This window comes from Perissodus microlepis, chromosome 14, assembly GCF_051167445.1.
Source record: "Perissodus microlepis isolate ML-2025 ecotype Zambia chromosome 14, ASM5116744v1, whole genome shotgun sequence".
Lineage (NCBI taxonomy): Eukaryota > Metazoa > Chordata > Actinopteri > Cichliformes > Cichlidae > Perissodus > Perissodus microlepis.
Genome location: NC_140474.1, coordinates 36812719 through 36831548, shown reverse-complemented (window position 1 = coordinate 36831548; position 18830 = coordinate 36812719). Strand labels below are relative to the sequence as shown.

General features: G+C 45.8%; 1 protein-coding gene across 1 annotated transcript; it reads right to left on the bottom strand.

Moving 5' to 3' along the window:
* Positions 1–551: 551 nt before the first annotated feature.
* LOC146374355 (zona pellucida sperm-binding protein 3-like) lies at positions 552–3522 on the bottom strand. The gene is made up of 8 exons (XM_084951251.1): positions 3035–3522; positions 2823–2941; positions 1608–1711; positions 1360–1534; positions 1066–1168; positions 906–988; positions 731–828; positions 552–646 (listed from the first exon to the last, which is right to left on the bottom strand). The coding sequence occupies exons 1-8, from the start codon at positions 3497–3499 to the stop codon at positions 597–599; spliced, it is 1197 nt and encodes a 398-aa protein (XP_084807377.1). The 5' UTR covers positions 3500–3522; the 3' UTR covers positions 552–596.
* Positions 3523–18830: the final 15308 nt, after the last annotated feature.

Below are 18830 nucleotides of genomic sequence, written 5' to 3'. Positions count from 1 at the left end.
ACATTTTTAAAGTCTTCAAAATTTGTCTTGTGTTTTAATCATTTCCTGTAATGCACTTTGTGACTGTCGTCTAAAAAGCACCATGAATCCATCCGTTCAGTGTCCTCACTATACATTTATCAGTCTTTTAAATGTGCTGCATAAATTTGATGTTTTAAAGCTGAATAAGTGCCACTGATTTCTCATCCTCATTCATCGGTAATTGTTTCTTTGCAACAAGCATGAAATATGATATCACTTCCTCTTTTGCACATGTTGTGTGCATTTCCCCAAACTACTAACCAGCATGTGCACGAGTTCCAGAAACGACCTGCTGGATCAACAGTGAACTCTTGTTAGCTGCACTGCTAACTTCAGGGTTAGTCACTGTTTAAAGTGACATCTGAGATCATTGCTCATTTTTGAGAACAGTTTCCAGAAATGTCTTCAGTGTTTCACTCTCTGCGAAACCATTTTAAAGAAACATCTGCTGGTTATGTGCACATGCCAGCTTCAGTGTCAGTTTAGAGACGTCACAGCTTCAAATTAAGTTTCTTTTAAAAAAAAAAAGTTTATTTATTCTCTTTTGTTACAAATGTGTAAAAACCCAACATCTTTCACTCTACAACAATGGGGCCCACAGTCACTTCAGCTTCCCATCGCTCCACTTAAAAAAAAGCACAAACGCAGTCATTTTGCAGTCAGGCGTGAGAAATGAAGCATTGTGCACGTTCCTGCTGACATGCATTACCTGTGGCGCTGACACTCGGGGCTCGGATCTTTCTCATTCCACAAGTGGACTCACAACAGGTACAGAACTCGTTCTTTCCATCTACAGCCATCCACATACTGTGGGAAGAGTCAGTGTCATGAAAGTCCTCTTGAAAGAATCAATGAATGAAAGATCTTCAAAAACGTTCTCATACCCCTCATAAAATGAGCATGCCTTGTTCTCAATGGTAACTGGGGCAGAAGCTGAGACGGCCTTCAGTAGGCAAGAGATATAAATCTGTTTAAATGAAATTAGGCCTCTTTATTTTAAAGTACACAACAGGGAGCATATATCATCAGCACACACTTACATACCATCCCCTGTAGACCCAAGCTGTGGACCGCTACCTGTAACCGGAGTTTATCAGGCTGAGATCGAGGCATGAACCTGGAAATGGTGTGCTGACCCCCCAGACACCTGTAGGAAAGGTAACACTCACACAGAAGCAGGCAGACTCACTCTGTGGGGACATGCTGGTGATAGCCAGAGAATGACACTCGCACCACATTTAAGGTGGATCAGATTATCAGATCAGGTCAAGCTAAGTGTCGAAAAGAGACATACTGATGTAGTGTACTGTATCAAACTGTTGCCCATCCAGAACCTACCCGTCATTTATTAAAGCTTCTTTTCGTCCTGAAGTGAAGTCTGACTTGGTGGTAGCGACACAGCTGTCCACCAGCACCCTGAGGGGGGTTAGAGTTTGTACCAAGACTGCTGCTTCCATGTGAATGACCTCTACCAAAGCATATCTGGTGGATGTTCTCTCGAACTTCCAGTCATCTGAAGCAAAATTAACCATTAAAGGTTTGCAAAGTCACAGTCATGTTAATATAATGGCATTGCTGGGACCCACCAGTCATAAGTTTCAGAGAAAAATGCTGCTGTGTCTGTGCTTGCCTGGTAGCTTCACTGGACATCCAGGCAGGATGCTCGGGATCGCTGCTCGCACTGTGTTGCCTGAAATGTCAAAGTTAAGAGCAGTTTTTAGCGTCACACCAATCATACTTTAAAAGTACGCTAATACTTTAAACCTGCACCAGAAGACTGTTGCTTTGTCATCCTTGAATCTGCTGACAAAGTTATAAGTCACCAACAAACAAAAAGCCTACATACCTGAAACTTGACTGTATGAAAGCTACAGGATTTCTTTGATGCGTGACTAAAGCACGGAAAGGTTCGATAAAAACATGTTCGACTAATTGCTGTCAGTTTTCCACACTTGCGAGATGTATGGCAGAACCCGTTAGACAATAGCTGTCAACAGCTCCCGTCACAGGTGACCCACCTTTGCTGTAAAACCGACGGGGTCACAGCTACACAGTCAGGTTAAAACAGCGTTGGTTTAAAAATTATTAGATCAGGTCAGTGAGCTTAAACATGCTATGTTGGTTAATATATCACCAACAGCATCAGCCTGGAAAAAGGAGGAAATATGAAGTGCTAAAACTGCAGTACCAAGACTGGCTACTTTAGGTTGAACCCCGAACTCAGAGTCCCACACTCACACATTAAAATGTCCAAGTTTACAGCACAAAGTGTGCCTGGGACAAAAGAGTTTCCACCTTAATAACATTTGTTCAGGGTGATTTTATTTTGAAAATAACTCATCCATCTGGATTTTTCTCTTGTTAAAAGATGGGGCATAATTCAAATCCATTTTATTTATATAGTAACAAATCACAACAGTCGCCTCAGGGCGCTTTACACTGTAGAGACCCTACAATAATACAGGGAAAACACCAACACTCAGATGGCCCCCTCTAAACAAGCACTTGGTGACAGTGGGAGGGAAAAACTTCCTTTTCCCTTTCCTGGTTTCAGGCTGAGGGGAGGAAGACAGGACAAGGACTGTGGAAGAACTAATGATAGGCCTCAACTCTAAAAACTTTATGTGACCACAGAAGACTTAATAAAAAGGCTTCGACTACAGATTTCACATGGCGATATGTTAGGACGGAGTTAGAATCAGTGTTTAATTAAAGGCTGTTTTATTGCAATACTTTTCCTTTAATAAGGACCACAGTAAACTAAAGTGGATGTTCACAGTCTGTTCGGTATTACTAGTCACCTCTGGTAGTGGCATTCAAGTCTAATGACAGCACTCTGGCTCCTCGTAATGCCGCTTCTGCCAAACACTTTGGGGTTGTAGACCAGCGCAAAGGCATAAATGAAGGCATTTTCTGTCAACTAATGAAAAAATACAAAGTGTATTAAAAAAAAATAATTTCACTTGTGTGAAAAGGTGATGTAAATGAATGAACAGAATAAAAAGGTTCATACCACTAGCTTGCTACCACAGCTGTGCAGCTCAGATTCAAAAACCAGCACCTGAGACAAGTCATCAGTGTCAGTGGCTGAACAACCACCGAGGCTGATTTCTTCTGGCTTTATCAGCTTGCCGAGACCCAGCAAGTCCCGACTCACTTCAACAAAGATCTTACTTTCACCACACCTCACAGCAACGCGGTAGGCTGCCACTGGCTGCTTCAGTTCAAACTTGAAAGGTTTGTTCACCCGAGCCACTGGATCTTCTGGAAATTTCCAGGAGAGGGGTTCAAGTGCTTGCTGAGCAGACTGACTGGAGTGCACTCTGTCAGGTTCTCCTGGAGCATCAGCTTCAGCCACAGCAGGCCTCTGTGCCTTGATCCCCAAGTGTGTTGGCACATTCAGACTGTGGAATCGAGCGTCACTAAGCCTGACCCATGCAAGCACGAAGCTAAATGCAACAAGCTGCCTGGACCTCATGGTTGCAAACAGACGCAGGTCTGTGCAGCCTTCTTAAGGATGAGCACTGAAGCAGACTGACTCCTCCCTCTCCCTAATCACCTAAATCTCCTTCCACATGTGTGGATCTCACCCTGGAGAAAACCAAAGGAATTATATTTGTCTTATATTCATGTATTATATCCAATAATTAAATATATTTATTATATTTTTGTTTAGATAGATATTATAGATACTTCTACTTTTAAAAAAAACCAAACAAATATTCTTGTGCAAAGTACTGATTCAACTTTTTTGCCCAAGTAAAAGTGCAAATGTACAGGCTCTGAAATTCACAGTAGGAAGATAAAAAGTAGCTCTTTGAAGGACGTTTGTACCAGCTGATTTTGTGCAAAGCTAACTGAACCTTGTACTATATTAATATAATAAAATCTTACATGGGAATGCAAACTTTATTTCAGAGTAAATTCTGGTTTTAATACTAATATGTGCTCAGCTTGATCAGATATAGAGAACATGAGCAGAGAAAAGAGAGATTAAAAAAAACCAAACGGCTCTATTTCCTGTTGCCTACATTGTAGTGGGCTGCTTTGCGTCCACACCTAAACAGGAAGTGGGATTCAGCAGGTGGAGGAACCCTAAAACTGGTTGTGGTTGCTCAGCCCAGTTAAAAGAAGCTTACAATCATTTCTGTTATGAGCTCCAGCAGATGTGCAGGCTGTGATCATCAGACTGTGCTGCTGCTGCTCTGAGGTGCACTGCTCTTTGTGACTTTACAATTCAAGATGTAAGCAGATGTTTTACAGGCTGACTAAACTTATGACAGATGAGCTAGATCGTGTCCACCTGAGGATTTAAGCTCTTCTTTCAGATACCGTTATATTTTTGTACTTTTTAGATTTGGAGTAATCGTGGGCAGGGATAGTTTCCCTGTTGGCGGTTGGCAGCTCCAGGCTCCAGTCACTGATGTGTTTGTCTTTCAAGTCACCTTGAACTCTGCATGCTTTAGAAAATAGGTAAGTATTAGTACTGGACTTCTTTTTCTACGAAGGTTTGAACTTTGAGAGTTTAAACAAGAGAGAAAAGTGTGAAAATGTTCGTGCCTGTCTGAGAAAAGTGTATAAAGTGAGTAGTGACGGGTTTGACAGCCTTAAAACATCTAAAATAATTGTAAAAAATAAAGTTGGCTACTTTGTGGATTTCACCTGTCGTGGGTTATTTTTAGAACTCCCGCGATAAGCGAAGGACCGCTGTGGTCGGTCACCTGCAGTTAGCAGGTGTGGGTTGCCTTAATTAGGTGCATCAAGGTATCCTGTTACTCTTGCTGGATGGAGTGGCTGACAAATTTGCTTCAGTGTGTCTAATGAACCTTCTGTAAGCGTCACAACAGATGCAAAGCTGATTGTGCATTTTTGTGGACATTCAGTTGTAGAAAGAGGAACATGGGAGGGCGTTCACGTTCAGAGGGGAACCAAAGAAACAAAGACTGACACAGAATTCACTTAGTTCCAGTCTATTGTGAGTCAAGTGGTGAAATTTTTCTAATCTAATAACTTTAATCTCAGCCAAACCGATTTACTCCGGAACAAATAAAACACTTAAAAAAGCCCAACAATAACATTTTTAAGTTATCTGAGTGGCTTACGTATCATGTTTAACCTGAGTAGACCGCAGGGGTCTGAAAACGATGAAGTCCGCTGCTCTCGCCTGAAAATATGTTAACCCTCTCAGGCTCAAATTAAACTTTTTGTTGCTAATGCACAACCAACTCCTGCAGTGGTACTTCTGAGTAAAATAAACTCATAAAATATGTATGTGGGGTAACCAGGTTGTTAGTTTTTAACTGTTGCAAATCGGCAACGCCTGCCTTGAGAGGGTTAAAAGTTTATTTTGTGACCCGGAAAGATTAATAAGAGTAATATTAAAACTAAGTAGCTGCCGCCATTGTTGGAAACTGGAATTGGCTGGACCGCGATATGAATTCTGGGATATAGTAGGCCACAAAGGACACACCTGACCCATCCTTCAAATCTGGGGAAAAAGAGGACGCATTTGTCGGTCGGATTCGGAGGAGTCTACGAATTGGGACAGCCTTTGTCGTGTCGCTGTGACGTAATCGGTCTACAAATGCGGCCTCAGGAGGTTGCAGCCGACGTTGTGGGACACAGCTTATGTCTCTCGCTCTCTCTCTTTCCTCTGTTCCTTGGGTTTCATCTCAGAGTGTGTGTCTGTGTTCCCTGCACTTCCTGTTTCACTTCGATAGTCTCCTGTCTGGTGTGTGTCATGTTCAGTTTTGTTTCCCCCTGCCTGTGTTCCCTTCTGTGGTTTGTTCCCTCGTTTTCCCTTGTGTGTATTTATGTCTACATCTTCCTCTGTCCGCTGTGTGTTCCACCACCAGTTTAGTATTTACCACTTTATTATTTTCTTGTTTGTTTTATTCACCTTGATTCCAGCAATAAAGCGGAGTTTAAGTTCATTCCTGTCTGCGAGTCTGCATTTGGGTCCCATCCTGCCTGCCGCACTCAGCTATTCATGACAAACTTGCCAATAGCACAGGTTTGTAGCATTTTGATTAAGACTGCAGGGACTAACTGAATGCAAAGTGAAGACCATATATGCTATCATTTTCAGTGTTACCACAGTACATCATGGGACAACCAGTCGAGGTGTAATGTGTTTAATAAAATCACTTTCTGTATTTGTGTGAGCAGTTTTCTGTGAATCGTTATCCCAGGAGAGGCAGAGTTCTGGGCTTTCATGAAGTGGAACACAAGGAAAGAATGACACAGGACAGGTAAACAGGTAAACTTAGGTAACCAGCAGTTAGCCCCATTAAAATGATTTCCACTGATGCGTGACGGTTTGCTGATTTCAGCCTGTCCTTCTGTTCATAAAGGAGGCAGGTTGCTCTCTTGTGGTGTTCATGCCTGAGTAGAAGGCCTGAAATAACACCACATCTCGCCGATGTTACCATAACAACAGCAAGTAATGAGAAATGACTGTCACTCACTGAAAAGCCCATAATGCTGCGATTTATTGTGGGGTGAAATTTATTTTACAGAGACGCACAACCAGATTCAATACTTTTCATAATATTATTTTAAAAAAATCACATCTTTGTTTTTTACTTTATTTTTCACTCACCTACTGTGTAGTGTTGCTAACATGGAACTGACCAATGTGTTATGTACAGATAAACTGTATCTACTATTAAATTGCTCCCATTAGCACCTACAAATCTGTCCTTTTTCCTCCTGATGTTCAATGCAGATGGTTTGGAGGAAAAGTAACATCCCTAGCATTAATGTCTGGATACCACGCAGACGTGTGAAGCAGAGTTTTCCTGAGTCAGTAGATTATAGAACCACCTTCAGATTTAAAAAACAAACAAACTTTTTCAGCATTCAGTTGTCGATTTGCAGGTGTGCTTGGGATCCTTGTCCTGTTGCATGACCCAATTTCAGCTAAGTTTAAGCTGAAAGACAGCCTCTCATTTGACTCTAGAATCCTTTGGTATACAGAGTTTATGGCCGACTTAATTACTGTAAGGTGCTCAGGTCCTGTGCCTGCAGAACAAGCCCAGATCATCACTCTTCCACTACCGTGCTTGACTGTTGGTATGTGTTTGTGCTGATGTGTGCAGAATTTTACACCGTTTGCTGTTTTTCAAATCATATCAAACTTACAGTCACGAGCTAATAACTATAAACTCTCTGACATGCTACATACATGTCAAAGGTTGGTGCTCTGACAAGCAGATTCTCTGTCCCCACTGCCCTTCTGCATAGGCTTGAGGCCTTCAGTGAGATCATTGACAAGACTGCCAACTCCTCTACGTGGATGACAATAATCTGAAGGCCAGGAGTGAATGAAACATTTATTCACTGATCCACACCACTAGGATCTACAGCAATGACACTGGAATGTCATTCAGACCAGGAGAGTGTAGTTGGATGAAACTGAGGGGATTGCACTGCAATAAGGCAACACTGCAGACAGTGAGGACCACTACAAGCACCTGGGTTCCCTAGTTCACCCCAACTCCAGCTGTGGTGGGTGGACAAAGATACATAAGTACATCAGGAAGATGGCCAAAACTGATAGTGTGCTTTGTGAGTACCTCAGGCTGCAGAAACTTGAGAAAGGACGAGCTGTACAGCCTGTACCACTGGCACTGATATTGAGAAAGTGGCTGGTTAAAGCTGGACTGAAAGACAGCATAGAGGCACTAATCATGACAACACAGGAACAAGTTTCATAGAGGCTGGGGTCTACCATACCAGGCAAAACCCCAGGTGCAGGCCCCTGTGACAGTCTTTATTTTAACAACATTGTCAGCACAGGGGAAGTCCCGAAGGCCTGGACGACCAGTATTACCAGTATTACCATACCCATATGGAAGAACAAAGGGGATGTAGCCGAATGCTCAAATTATCGTCCTATTCGCCCACTATGTCACACGGTGAAAATATTCGGAAGAGTCATTGATGCACGTCTTCAGGAAATTGTCAACGTCACCCCCAACCAATGTGGTTTCATAAAGGGATGCGGAACAACTGACGCCATACACGCTGCCCGCCTCCTGCTGGAGAAGCAAAGGGAAAAGAACAAGACGGTACACATCCTCTACGACAACGTCACCAGTTCAGTCCAATGCGCCGCTGGACTACCACCTCCCTTCCCAGTTAGCGTCGGAGTCCACCAAGGACCAGCTCTTACACCCCTCCTCTTTATCTTTTGTATGGATACCATCACGGCCGACCTCCAGTTACCTCATCCATGGTCTCTCCTCTTTGCTGATGACGTATTCCTTGCCAGCAAAGACAGAGAAGAGACCCAAACGACGACTCAACTCTGGAAGACCTGGCTCGATGAATATGGTATGCGGCTCAATGCGAAAAAGACCGAATACCTGAAGGAGGCCCCCAAACTGATGGCATCATCATAATTGACAACGAAGAGTTGAAGAAGACAGAAGAGTTCCGCTACTTGGGGTCAGTCATCAGCTACGATGGAAATATCACCTCCGAATAAATGCAGCCTGGTTAAAATGGCGACAGGTCACTGGTGTCCTTTGTGACAGAAGAGTGCCAGATCGACTCAAGGGAAAAATCTACAAATCGGTGGTCCGCCCAGTAGCCCTGTATGGATCCGCATGTTGCCCGCATTGACCACACATGAACAGGCCCTAAACACCATGGAGATGCGCATTCTCGATGGAGCCTGGGAATTACAAGATGGGACTGTGTTACGAACAAAGACATACGGAAGCGACTAGGTGTAGCCCCAATCAAGGAAAAGATGCTTAACTCCCGCCTGAGGTGGTATGGACACGTGATTCGAAGTGATGAGAACTCTGTAGCAAAAACGGCTATGAGGACCGACCCAGAAGGACGCCGGCCTCGAGTCAGACAGAAGAAACAGTGGATGGACAAAATTTAGGAGGACGTAAAGACCGTCAACGCATCACCTGAGGACGCCTTGGACAGAACCAAATGGAGAAACCTTTGCCGAAGAGCGGACCCTGCACCAGCGGGAACAACGCAAGGATGAAGAAGAAGGCCCCTGTGACAGTCCACCACATAACAGCAGGCAGGGCATACATGAAACACCTTAACCAAGTGGCCGACACAGTACACAGGAACATCTGTGCCGAGTATGAGCTGAAAGTCCTGAGGGGAAAATAGGATCTGCCCCCTAGGGTGGTGGAAAATTACTGAGCTGAGATCCTGTGGGACTTCCAGATAGAAGACAGGTAAAGTGGTGATGGCTAACCAACCGGACATAGTAGTGGTGGACAAGCAGAGGACAGACAGCGTAGACGAACCAAGTAACAGCAATATCAGGAAAAAGAGAAACTCGAGGAAAACCAAGGGTTGTGAGTGGAGCTCGAGAAGATGTGGAGGGTGATGGCAACAGTGGCAACAATCAGAGCAGGGCAGTGATTCAAACTGGGCGAGTGGCTCCACCAGATCACAGGAACAGCATCTGAGATCTCTGTCCAGAAGCCCAGGCACAGCAAAGATACTGCGCAGGACCCTCAACATGTGAGACACACCAGTCTGACGGTCCCAGGGTCCAGCACCAGGAACCAGGACCTGGTTCATCCAGGTCTTTAGATGACATGCTCCATCCTGAGCCATGGGCGTCCCCAGCAGAGTCACAATGAATTCACACATTAAATGAGGACGTGCGTCATAAATGTGAGTAACTTATAGGAAAAGAAGGCTGGTGAATGCCCTTTATTTACTTACAACTGCATCACTGAAAGCATTAATAAAATGTTAAATATTTTCTACGTCATTGCAAATTTTCTTGAATTATTGATGGTGGTAAAATCAAAATAAGCACTGGAGCTTTGTTTGTGCAGTTGGCAGACGTTTGTGAACAGAGATGCTGCCTGTCTGCAGGGAGTGAATCACCCTGTAATCAAAAGCAGTAACCAGCAGCAGCCAGACGTTCGACATATACGTGCTGTAGCACTTCCAACATTGATGAAAGGTGATGCAAACACACACATAAACACATTTCCATTATGAATGTATGCAAATATATGTTCACCTTCGCACTTGCTCTTGAATTGAGGTCAAGATTTCAAAATTAAAAAGGTGTGTTCTTCCAAACTATGAGACTGATGCATTATTCATGAACTGTAATGAGGCAGCAGTGTATGAGACATCCCACTGTACCTCACATATCGTGCCCTGAAGCCAAATGCTTGGCAGGAAAAAAAAAATGTTTACATGTGTCTGTTCCAGCGCAGCAGTGTGATGAAGGCGTGAGCTGTGCAGCTCGCTGCCAGCAACATTCAGGCAGACAGCTGCTGGCTCTCTGGCTCAGGGAGTTTTATCCACAGAGGACATGAGGGCAAACCTCAGCAAAAGTTAACTTTACACATCAGCAACAACTAAAGCTCTTCAGAAGCATCTCCCGCAGCGCATGAGTCATGTACAAAAGGAACAGATCACTACAGGAGGTCAGATAGTGAGTGCTGCAGATAAGCTCCAATCAGAACTCAGATTTTAGGCCAAGAATAGAAAAAAAAACTTGGAAAAGTGTCTCTTTAAAAATCACTTGAATGTTGCCATAAATCCAGATATTTTTGTTCTGATGACATTTTCTAGCACGCCTTTGTTCTGCGTGTTACAGCCCGCCTCATGTAGCGACATGAGACGTAAGTTGTGTTCGGTCTGCAGGCTCCTGCTCGTCGGAGGCGTGGGAGCGTTGTGGCAATGTCACGCAATTACATCCCCATAGCCCCAACTAAACATCACTATAATTAAACAAGGGCTTTATAAATTCTTAAAACAGATTACAATTGTGACCATACATTTGCAGGTGTCACACACTCGCTGTCATGGTCCTGAGTCATTTTGACCGAGCGTTCTTAGTTTTCTTGTGTTTTTGTATTTTGTTAGTTTATTATTCATTCTATGGTTTCCTCGGTTGTTTAGTTTATTGCATTTCCCCTCGTGTCTCTGCCCTCGTGTCTCTGCCCTCTGTGTCTCTGCCCTCTGTGTCTCTGCCCTCGTGTCTCTGCCCTCGTGTCTCTGCCCTCTGTGTCTCTGCCCTCGTGTCTCTGCCCTCGTGTCTCCCTATGTGTCTCTGCCCTCGTGTCTCTGCCCTCGTGTCTCTGCCCTCGTGTCTCCCTATGTGTCTCTGCCCTCGTGTCTCTGCCCTCGTGTCTCTGCCCTCTGTGTCTCTGCCCTCGTGTCTCTGCCCTCGTGTCTCTGCCCTCTGTGTCTCTGCCCTCGTGTCTCCCTATGTGTCTCTGCCCTCGTGTCTCTGCCCTCGTGTCTCTGCCCTCATGTCTCCCTATGTGTCTCTGCCCTCGTGTCTCTGCCCTCGTGTCTCCCTATGTGTCTCTGCCCTCGTGTCTCTGCCCTCGTGTCTCTGCCCTCGTGTCTCCCTATGTGTCTCTGCCCTCGTGTCTCTGCCCTCTGTGTCTCTGCCCTCTGTGTCTCTGCCCTCGTGTCTCTGCCCTCGTGTCTCTGCCCTTGTGTCTCTGCCCTCATGTCTCTGCCCTCTGTGTCTCTGCCCTCGTGTCTCTGCCCTCGTGTCTCTGCCCTTGTGTCTCTGCCCTCATGTCTCTGCCCTCATGTCTCCCTATGTGTCTCTGCCCTCTGTGTCTCTGCCCTCGTGTCTCTGCCCTCGTGTCTCTGCCCTATGTGTCTCTGCCCTCTGTGTCTCTGCCCTCGTGTCTCTGCCCTCGTGTCTCTGCCCTATGTGTCTCTGCCCTCTGTGTCTCTGCCCTCATGTCTCTGCCCTCGTGTCTCTGCCCTATGTGTCTCTGCCCTCTGTGTCTCTGCCCTCGTGTCTCTGCCCTCGTGTCTCTGCCCTATGTGTCTCTGCCCTCTGTGTCTCTGCCCTCATGTCTCTGCCCTCATGTCTCCCTATGTGTCTCTGCCCTCTGTGTCTCTGCCCTCGTGTCTCTGCCCTCGTGTCTCTGCCCTATGTGTCTCTGCCCTCTGTGTCTCTGCCCTCGTGTCTCTGCCCTCTGTGTCTCTGCCCTATGTGTCTCTGCCCTCTGTGTCTCTGCCCTCGTGTCTCTGCCCTCGTGTCTCTGCCCTATGTGTCTCTGCCCTCGTGTCTCTGCCCTCGTGTCTCTGCCCTCTGTGTCTCTGCCCTCGTGTCTCTGCCCTCGTGTCTCTGCCCTCATGTCTCCCTATGTGTCTCTGCCCTCGTGTCTCTGCCCTCGTGTCTCTGCCCTCGTGTCTCTGCCCTTGTGTCTCTGCCCTCATGTCTCCCTATGTGTCTCTGCCCTCTGTGTCTCTGCCCTCGTGTCTCTGCCCTCGTGTCTCCCTATGTGTCTCTGCCCTCTGTGTCTCTGCCCTCGTGTCTCTGCCCTCATGTCTCCCTATGTGTCTCTGCCCTCTGTGTCTCTGCCCTCGTGTCTCTGCCCTCGTGTCTCTGCCCTTGTGTCTCTGCCCTTGTGTCTCTGCCCTCATGTCTCCCTATGTGTCTCTGCCCTCTGTGTCTCTGCCCTCGTGTCTCTGCCCTCGTGTCTCTGCCCTCGTGTCTCCCTATGTGTCTCTGCCCTCGTGTCTCTGCCCTCGTGTCTCTGCCCTCTGTGTCTCTGCCCTCGTGTCTCTGCCCTCGTGTCTCTGCCCTCTGTGTCTCTGCCCTCGTGTCTCTGCCCTCGTGTCTCTGCCCTATGTGTCTCTGCCCTCGTGTCTCTGCCCTCTGTGTCTCTGCCCTCTGTGTCTCTGCCCTCGTGTCTCTGCCCTATGTGTCTCTGCCCTCGTGTCTCTGCCCTCGTGTCTCTGCCCTCGTGTCTCCCTATGTGTCTCTGCCCTCGTGTCTCTGCCCTCGTGTCTCTGCCCTCGTGTCTCTGCCCTCTGTGTCTCTGCCCTCGTGTCTCTGCCCTCGTGTCTCTGCCCTTGTGTCTCTGCCCTCATGTCTCCCTATGTGTCTCTGCCCTCTGTGTCTCTGCCCTCGTGTCTCTGCCCTCGTGTCTCCCTATGTGTCTCTGCCCTCTGTGTCTCTGCCCTCGTGTCTCTGCCCTCATGTCTCCCTATGTGTCTCTGCCCTCTGTGTCTCTGCCCTCGTGTCTCTGCCCTCGTGTCTCTGCCCTTGTGTCTCTGCCCTTGTGTCTCTGCCCTCATGTCTCCCTATGTGTCTCTGCCCTCTGTGTCTCTGCCCTCGTGTCTCTGCCCTCTGTGTCTCTGCCCTCGTGTCTCTGCCCTCTGTGTCTCTGCCCTCTGTGTCTCTGCCCTCGTGTCTCTGCCCTCGTGTCTCTGCCCTCGTGTCTCTGCCCTCTGTGTCTCTGCCCTCGTGTCTCTGCCCTCGTGTCTCCCTATGTGTCTGTGTTTTTATGGTGATGTGAGTTCTTGTGCCATCTTGTTTTCTCCAGCCTGTCATGTCCGCCTCTCTCCCTCGTGCTCCTCATGCTCTCTCTCTCCTTCTCCAGTCTACTTCTCCGTGTACTTCCTGTTTTACTTTGAAGGTCTGTGTCCTGTGTTGGTGTGTTCAGTTTTGTGTTCTCCCTGTCTCGTTTGTGTAATCAGCGTCAGCCGTGTGTCCCAGCCGTTTCCTGTCAATCCTGATCTCCTCTTGTATGTAGTGTCTGCGTCTTCCGCTGCTCATCGTCGCATCGTACTATCAAACATCGCTGTGTTTTCTGTTAACCTGTTTGCCCGCCCGTTAGTTTGTTTTCTCCTGTTCAATCTGCAACTGGCAGTAAAGCTGTTTATTCTGAGTTCACCCTTGCCTCCGTGAGTCCTGCATTTTGGGTCCTTTTCCCTACCTGCCTGCACACAGCCATGACACTTGCCTCTTGACATTTGACCTCTTAACCTTTAAAACACATTATCCTGCTTATTCAAACAACTCAAATCACTTCTTCTTCTTCTTCTTGTCCTTAGCGGGCGACCAGCGGCGGTGGTCTGCCGCGCAACCAGTACGCTGCTGTAGGTGCCGCAGGTTCTCTTGCTTGACCAACGATTATCTTCCACACTTTTCGATCTAAGGCGATGGTTCTTGCCTGCTCGAGGTCAAGTCGAAGGGCCTTCAAATCATCCTGGATTTGTTTCATCCATGTCTTCTTTGGTGCATTTCGATGCACCCTCCAATCGGTGGGGCGGGTCAACCAGAGTAGGCCATGGGGGTAGCGGCTCGGGTCCATTCGACAAATGTGGCCAAACCAACGGAGTCGGCGGCGCTGGATTAGGTCTCGGATCGTTGGTTGGCTGCCGCAGCTGGTGAGGATGGTGTCATTCGAATGACGGTCGCGAAGGGAAACGCCAAGAATGCATCTAAGGCAACGCATTTGGAAAACTTCGAGCTTGCTCAGGTCGTGTTTGAGCATTGTCCACGTCTCTGCACCGTAAAGTAGAATGGGCAGGATCAGGGTTCGGTAAAGGCGGATCTTTGTCGCCAATGAGATGTTGTTCTTCTTCCAGACGCACCAGTGCAGGGAAGCGAATGCTGCCGCCGCCAACTCAAATCACAGTGCCCCATTTCTTGCCTATTCACATGTATAGACTGAGCAGTTATAATATGGAGGCAAGGTGCCTGGCTGAGATGATTTAATGTGTTTATGGCACTGTTGGAAAGTAAGGTAACAAGGGATATAATGACATGTTGTAGAACGCTGTGTTTGGTGATGTACCCAGAGAGAGGGCTGGCCAAGTGTGTCATATGTGAAACAGGCAGGCTCTAGACCTTCCTAGTACTGATTCATCAGTAGGCGGGCTCAGGCAGTCCAACCTGTCCTTGGTTGACTGTGAAAGGCCCTTCAGTGACTCCTGTTCCTCCTCCCCAATGTCATTGTTCAGTTCATTGTTTTGGTGTGGACCATCTTGTTCCATCCCTGCTTCCCTCACTTCTTTTGTTGTAGTTTGTTCCTCAAATGGCGTTGCTTCATTTCCCTGAGCTCATCCACGTGTCTGGTCGCAGGTACGTAAAGATTCCTCTTTGTTTCCACTCCTCAAATCATTCCTAACTCGTAATAAGTGGAACTCACGTTCTCATCCTAGCTTGTGTCACAGTTGGATTGAGACTCAGTCGCTCTTTGAATTCAATTCAGTTTTATTTACACAGCGCCAAATCACAACAACAGTCACCTCAAGGCGCTTTATATTGTAAGGTAGATCCTACAATATTACATACAGAGAATTACCCAACAATCATATGACCCCCTATGAGCAAGCACTTTGGCGACAGTGGGAAGGAAAAACTCCCTTTTAACAGGAAGAAACCTCCGGCTGAACCAGGCTCAGGGAGGGGCGGGGCCATCTGCAGCAGGGGTGAGGTAACGGAGGTTAATAGTAACTAACAATTAAATGCAGAGTGGTGTACGTGTCTGTGTGAAACGAGGTGAGAAAAGGAGAAACAGTGCATCGTGGGAAGCCCTAGGCATGCGTATGTGTACTGTAGATGTAAGCATGCATAATGTAAATAGAACTAGCCTAGCACAGAACCATATTAACATTAGTGTGTGAGGAAGACTCCGTATTTATGTGAAGAAATCAGAGATATGATTGAAACCACCGCAGTGCAGTACTTTTACTACAGCGTGCTCTAATCTGTGTAATAACATATTGTGGTGAACAGTAATGAACGCTGCACTGAGGTCTAGCAGGACAAGCACAGAGATGAACCCTGACAATTATACCTGTGCTGGCGGCAGTGAAGTGGATCTGTAGAATCACAGTAATTAGGATGTCTTTGCCAGCACGTCATTATTGAGCTAAGATTTAAAAAGCTCTCTGACGCCTCTGGAAAATAACGAGACAATAATAATGACACGACAATGATTCTAATGCTCAAGAAAAGTCTAAAATATAGGATCTGGCAGGATCCCCGTAGAAAGGAAGACAAAAACGACTAAAATCCAGTGGATGGTCGCTGACAGAGCCAATCTGATTCAAGTCACAAAGGCCACTAATGAGCACAGATAAAGTGATGAGCAGTTAATGAGGCAAAGTGGAACTGAAAATACAAGTTGCTGACAGCTCTGCCAGTCTATAGTGGACACAAATAAAGTGACGAGTAGTTAATAAAGGAAAACAAAACTACAAACGCACATTCCTGACAGCTTCGCTTGTCTCGTCTTTAAAAGTCCAGAATGAAGCTTTTAAAGATGTGAAATATGGTGCAGCATGCTTTGGTGGGCTTGTGTTAGGTACACAGAAGCAAAACAGAAAAAATCTGACCTTTAAGTCACAATTAATAGTAAAACTGTAGGAAGTAAATAGTGCTTTCCTCTGAGTGACTCTATACCACTATATAAATGACTGTATATACACTATACGATGGTTACGCAACGTTATTGAGGCCTCCAGGAAAAAGTGAAGGCTGCCTGTGTGAGTGAGGCAGGCTGCTGAGAGGGCAACTGTTTCTTTTTGCTGGCTCACGAGCTAAAGGACTCAGTATCCACAGACCTATTAAGTGATAAAGCTGTCAGTTAAGAGCTTAGCAGAGCATAGCAGAGGGAGCAGGGGGATCCAAATGCTAATGGGGTGCTAGCTTAAATGACTTAAACAAGCTGTGCTACAACTCTTGTTGTACTTTTACGTTAACTAGACATTCACGACTGCAAGTTTTCCATGGATGCAGTGAAATATCATGCAACACGATACAATATTAACAGAGAGCCTGTCAAGCCTGAGAGGCAAAACCATCTTCATCTTCTTCAGTTTTTCAGTCTACTCTCACTGCTTTGAACATGAAGACTCATCAGATGAGTGTGACGATGTGAAGGACAGTTCAAACATCATGTCCAAGTCACTTTTCTTCTCTTTTCAGGATTATAGAGACATTTTAACAAGAACATTTTGTGGAATTACTTTTATGTGGAGCTTTAAAACTCCAAATAAAAGCCTATAAATGTGAACACATGGAACACTTATTCACCATTCTCAGTTCTGGCTCTCTACCATCTCAAAGATCTCTGCTGCCATCTGGTATAGAAACATTGTATGATTTCAGTAAACTACAGCCTCTGCGCTCATATATTGGTAACAGTCCGTGTAGGTTAAAGCTATGAAGTTGTACCTGTGGCGTGGCTGTAGTTCAGGAGGTTGAGCAGGTCAGCTACTAATCAGAATCAGCTTTAGTTAGGCTACTCCAGTCTGCTTAGGTAAGATGCTAACCCCAAGTTGATCTCCAGTGCTTCCATCAGAGTATGGATGTGTGTGAATGTCAGACAGAAAGCACTTAAGCCTAGAAAAAAGTGCTTGTGTGATGTTGTATTAAGTGCTTTGTATAGTAGAAAAGTGCTGTAGAAGAATCAGTCTGTTCACTGTTTAAATGAGCTAATCATATTCAGCATTTGTATTTTGTTTGGCAGGGATGCTACAAAAACATACATATATAGAAAATAATGAAGCACTGGAGGCAGGAAGTTAGCAAAGCCAACACGCAACAGAATCACTTTATAGCAAGTCTGTGAAATTAGCTTTTAGAAGTGATTTAAATCAGGTCACTGATCGTGTGAGCCTGAATTCCTCAGACAGGCCGTTCCAAGGGGAAGAAGGAAAGAACCCATATTAGCACTGTCAGTAAAAGCTACTGATTTTTGTTTTAGTATGGAAACTTGGAGCCAGGATATGTCCTTCAATGCACATGCTAAACAAATGTGTAGGAATGCTTTCTTCCATTTGTGCAACATCTCTAAAGTTAGAAATATCTTGTCTCTATTACTTCCAGGCTGGACGACTGTAATTCATTATTATCAGGAAGTCCTAAAAACTCCCTGAAAAGCCTTCAGTTAATCCAAAATGCTGCAGCAAGAGTCCTGACAGGGACTAGAAAGAGAGAGCAGATTTCTCCTGTTTTGGCTTCCCTTCATTGGCTTCCTGTTAAATCCAGAATTCAAAATCCTGCTCCTCACATACAAGGTCTTAAATAATCAGGCCCCATCTTATCTTAATGACCTTGTAGCACCATATCACCCTATTAGAGCACTTCGCTCTCACACTGCAGGCTTATTATTGTAGGGTCTACCTTACAATATAAAGCGCGTTGAGACTGTTGTTGTGATTTGGTATCAGTGAGACTGCATGCTACATTGACCTGCTGCACCATCTTGTGGTCCAAATTAATATTACAAGAACGTATGACCCTGCCCTACTGTAACTTCTGTCTTCAACGCAGTATGTTGGCTTAAAGTCATAGAGGTTGTCTCTCTGCATTCTGTTGGATTACAGTCGTTCTAGAAGAGTTTAAACTCAGTTTAAATTTAAAAGCCAGATGGTTTTTTGTAACTGCTCTCTCTGTTCTCATTGAATCATATCTGGTAGTCATGTCTTAAGAAACAGGAAAGAAATCCAGCAAGGACATGACATGAGACCTAAGAGATTCACCTAAGCTCTTCAGAAATGGTCTCGGCGATGGGGGGGGTTGGCTCTGGTGAGGTGAAAGGTAGGAACAACAGATGGGTTTAGAGTGGAGGCAGGAATACATCGGGGATTGGGTCTGAGCTGCTTCTTCTTTGCAGTGGTGGTGGAAGGGCTGAGAGATAGGATGATGTTTGCAGATGACATTGTGATCAGGCAGGTAAAAAAGAGCAAGAAGAGGTGCAAATGTGTTCGAGAGAGAAGAGCAATGAAAGTAACAAAATGCATGAGAGTGAATGAGAAGGAGGCAGGCAGAGGAGACAGGCCAGGGTGGAGTGGGTGGAGACGAGTGTCAGGGCTGATTTGTGACAGAAGGACAGCATCAAGAGTGAAAAGTTAGGTTTACAAGATGCAGTTCCATGTATGTTTGCACGTGTTTAAATCACACCTATTTTCATAGAAAATGTAAACGAGGGGTAGAGCAACACTTTTGCACAGTAGCTTTAATGATGTATGGTTTGGAGACAGAATCACTCAGAAAAAGACTGGAAGGAAAGAGTGAAAGTTGCTCT

Bases quoted from the DNA above. Each gene is read 5' to 3' on its own strand.
- LOC146374355 (XM_084951251.1), bottom strand. From the start codon at position 3,499: ATGAGGTCCAGGCAGCTTGTTGCATTTAGCTTCGTGCTTGCATGGGTC. The intron at 989-1,065 runs GTATGTAAGTGT...TCATTTAAACAG, and splicing joins GCTTGGGTCTACAGGGGATG to ATTTATATCTCTTGCCTACT. The intron at 647-730 runs GTAATGCATGTC...CTTTTTTTTAAG, and splicing joins CCCGAGTGTCAGCGCCACAG to TGGAGCGATGGGAAGCTGAA.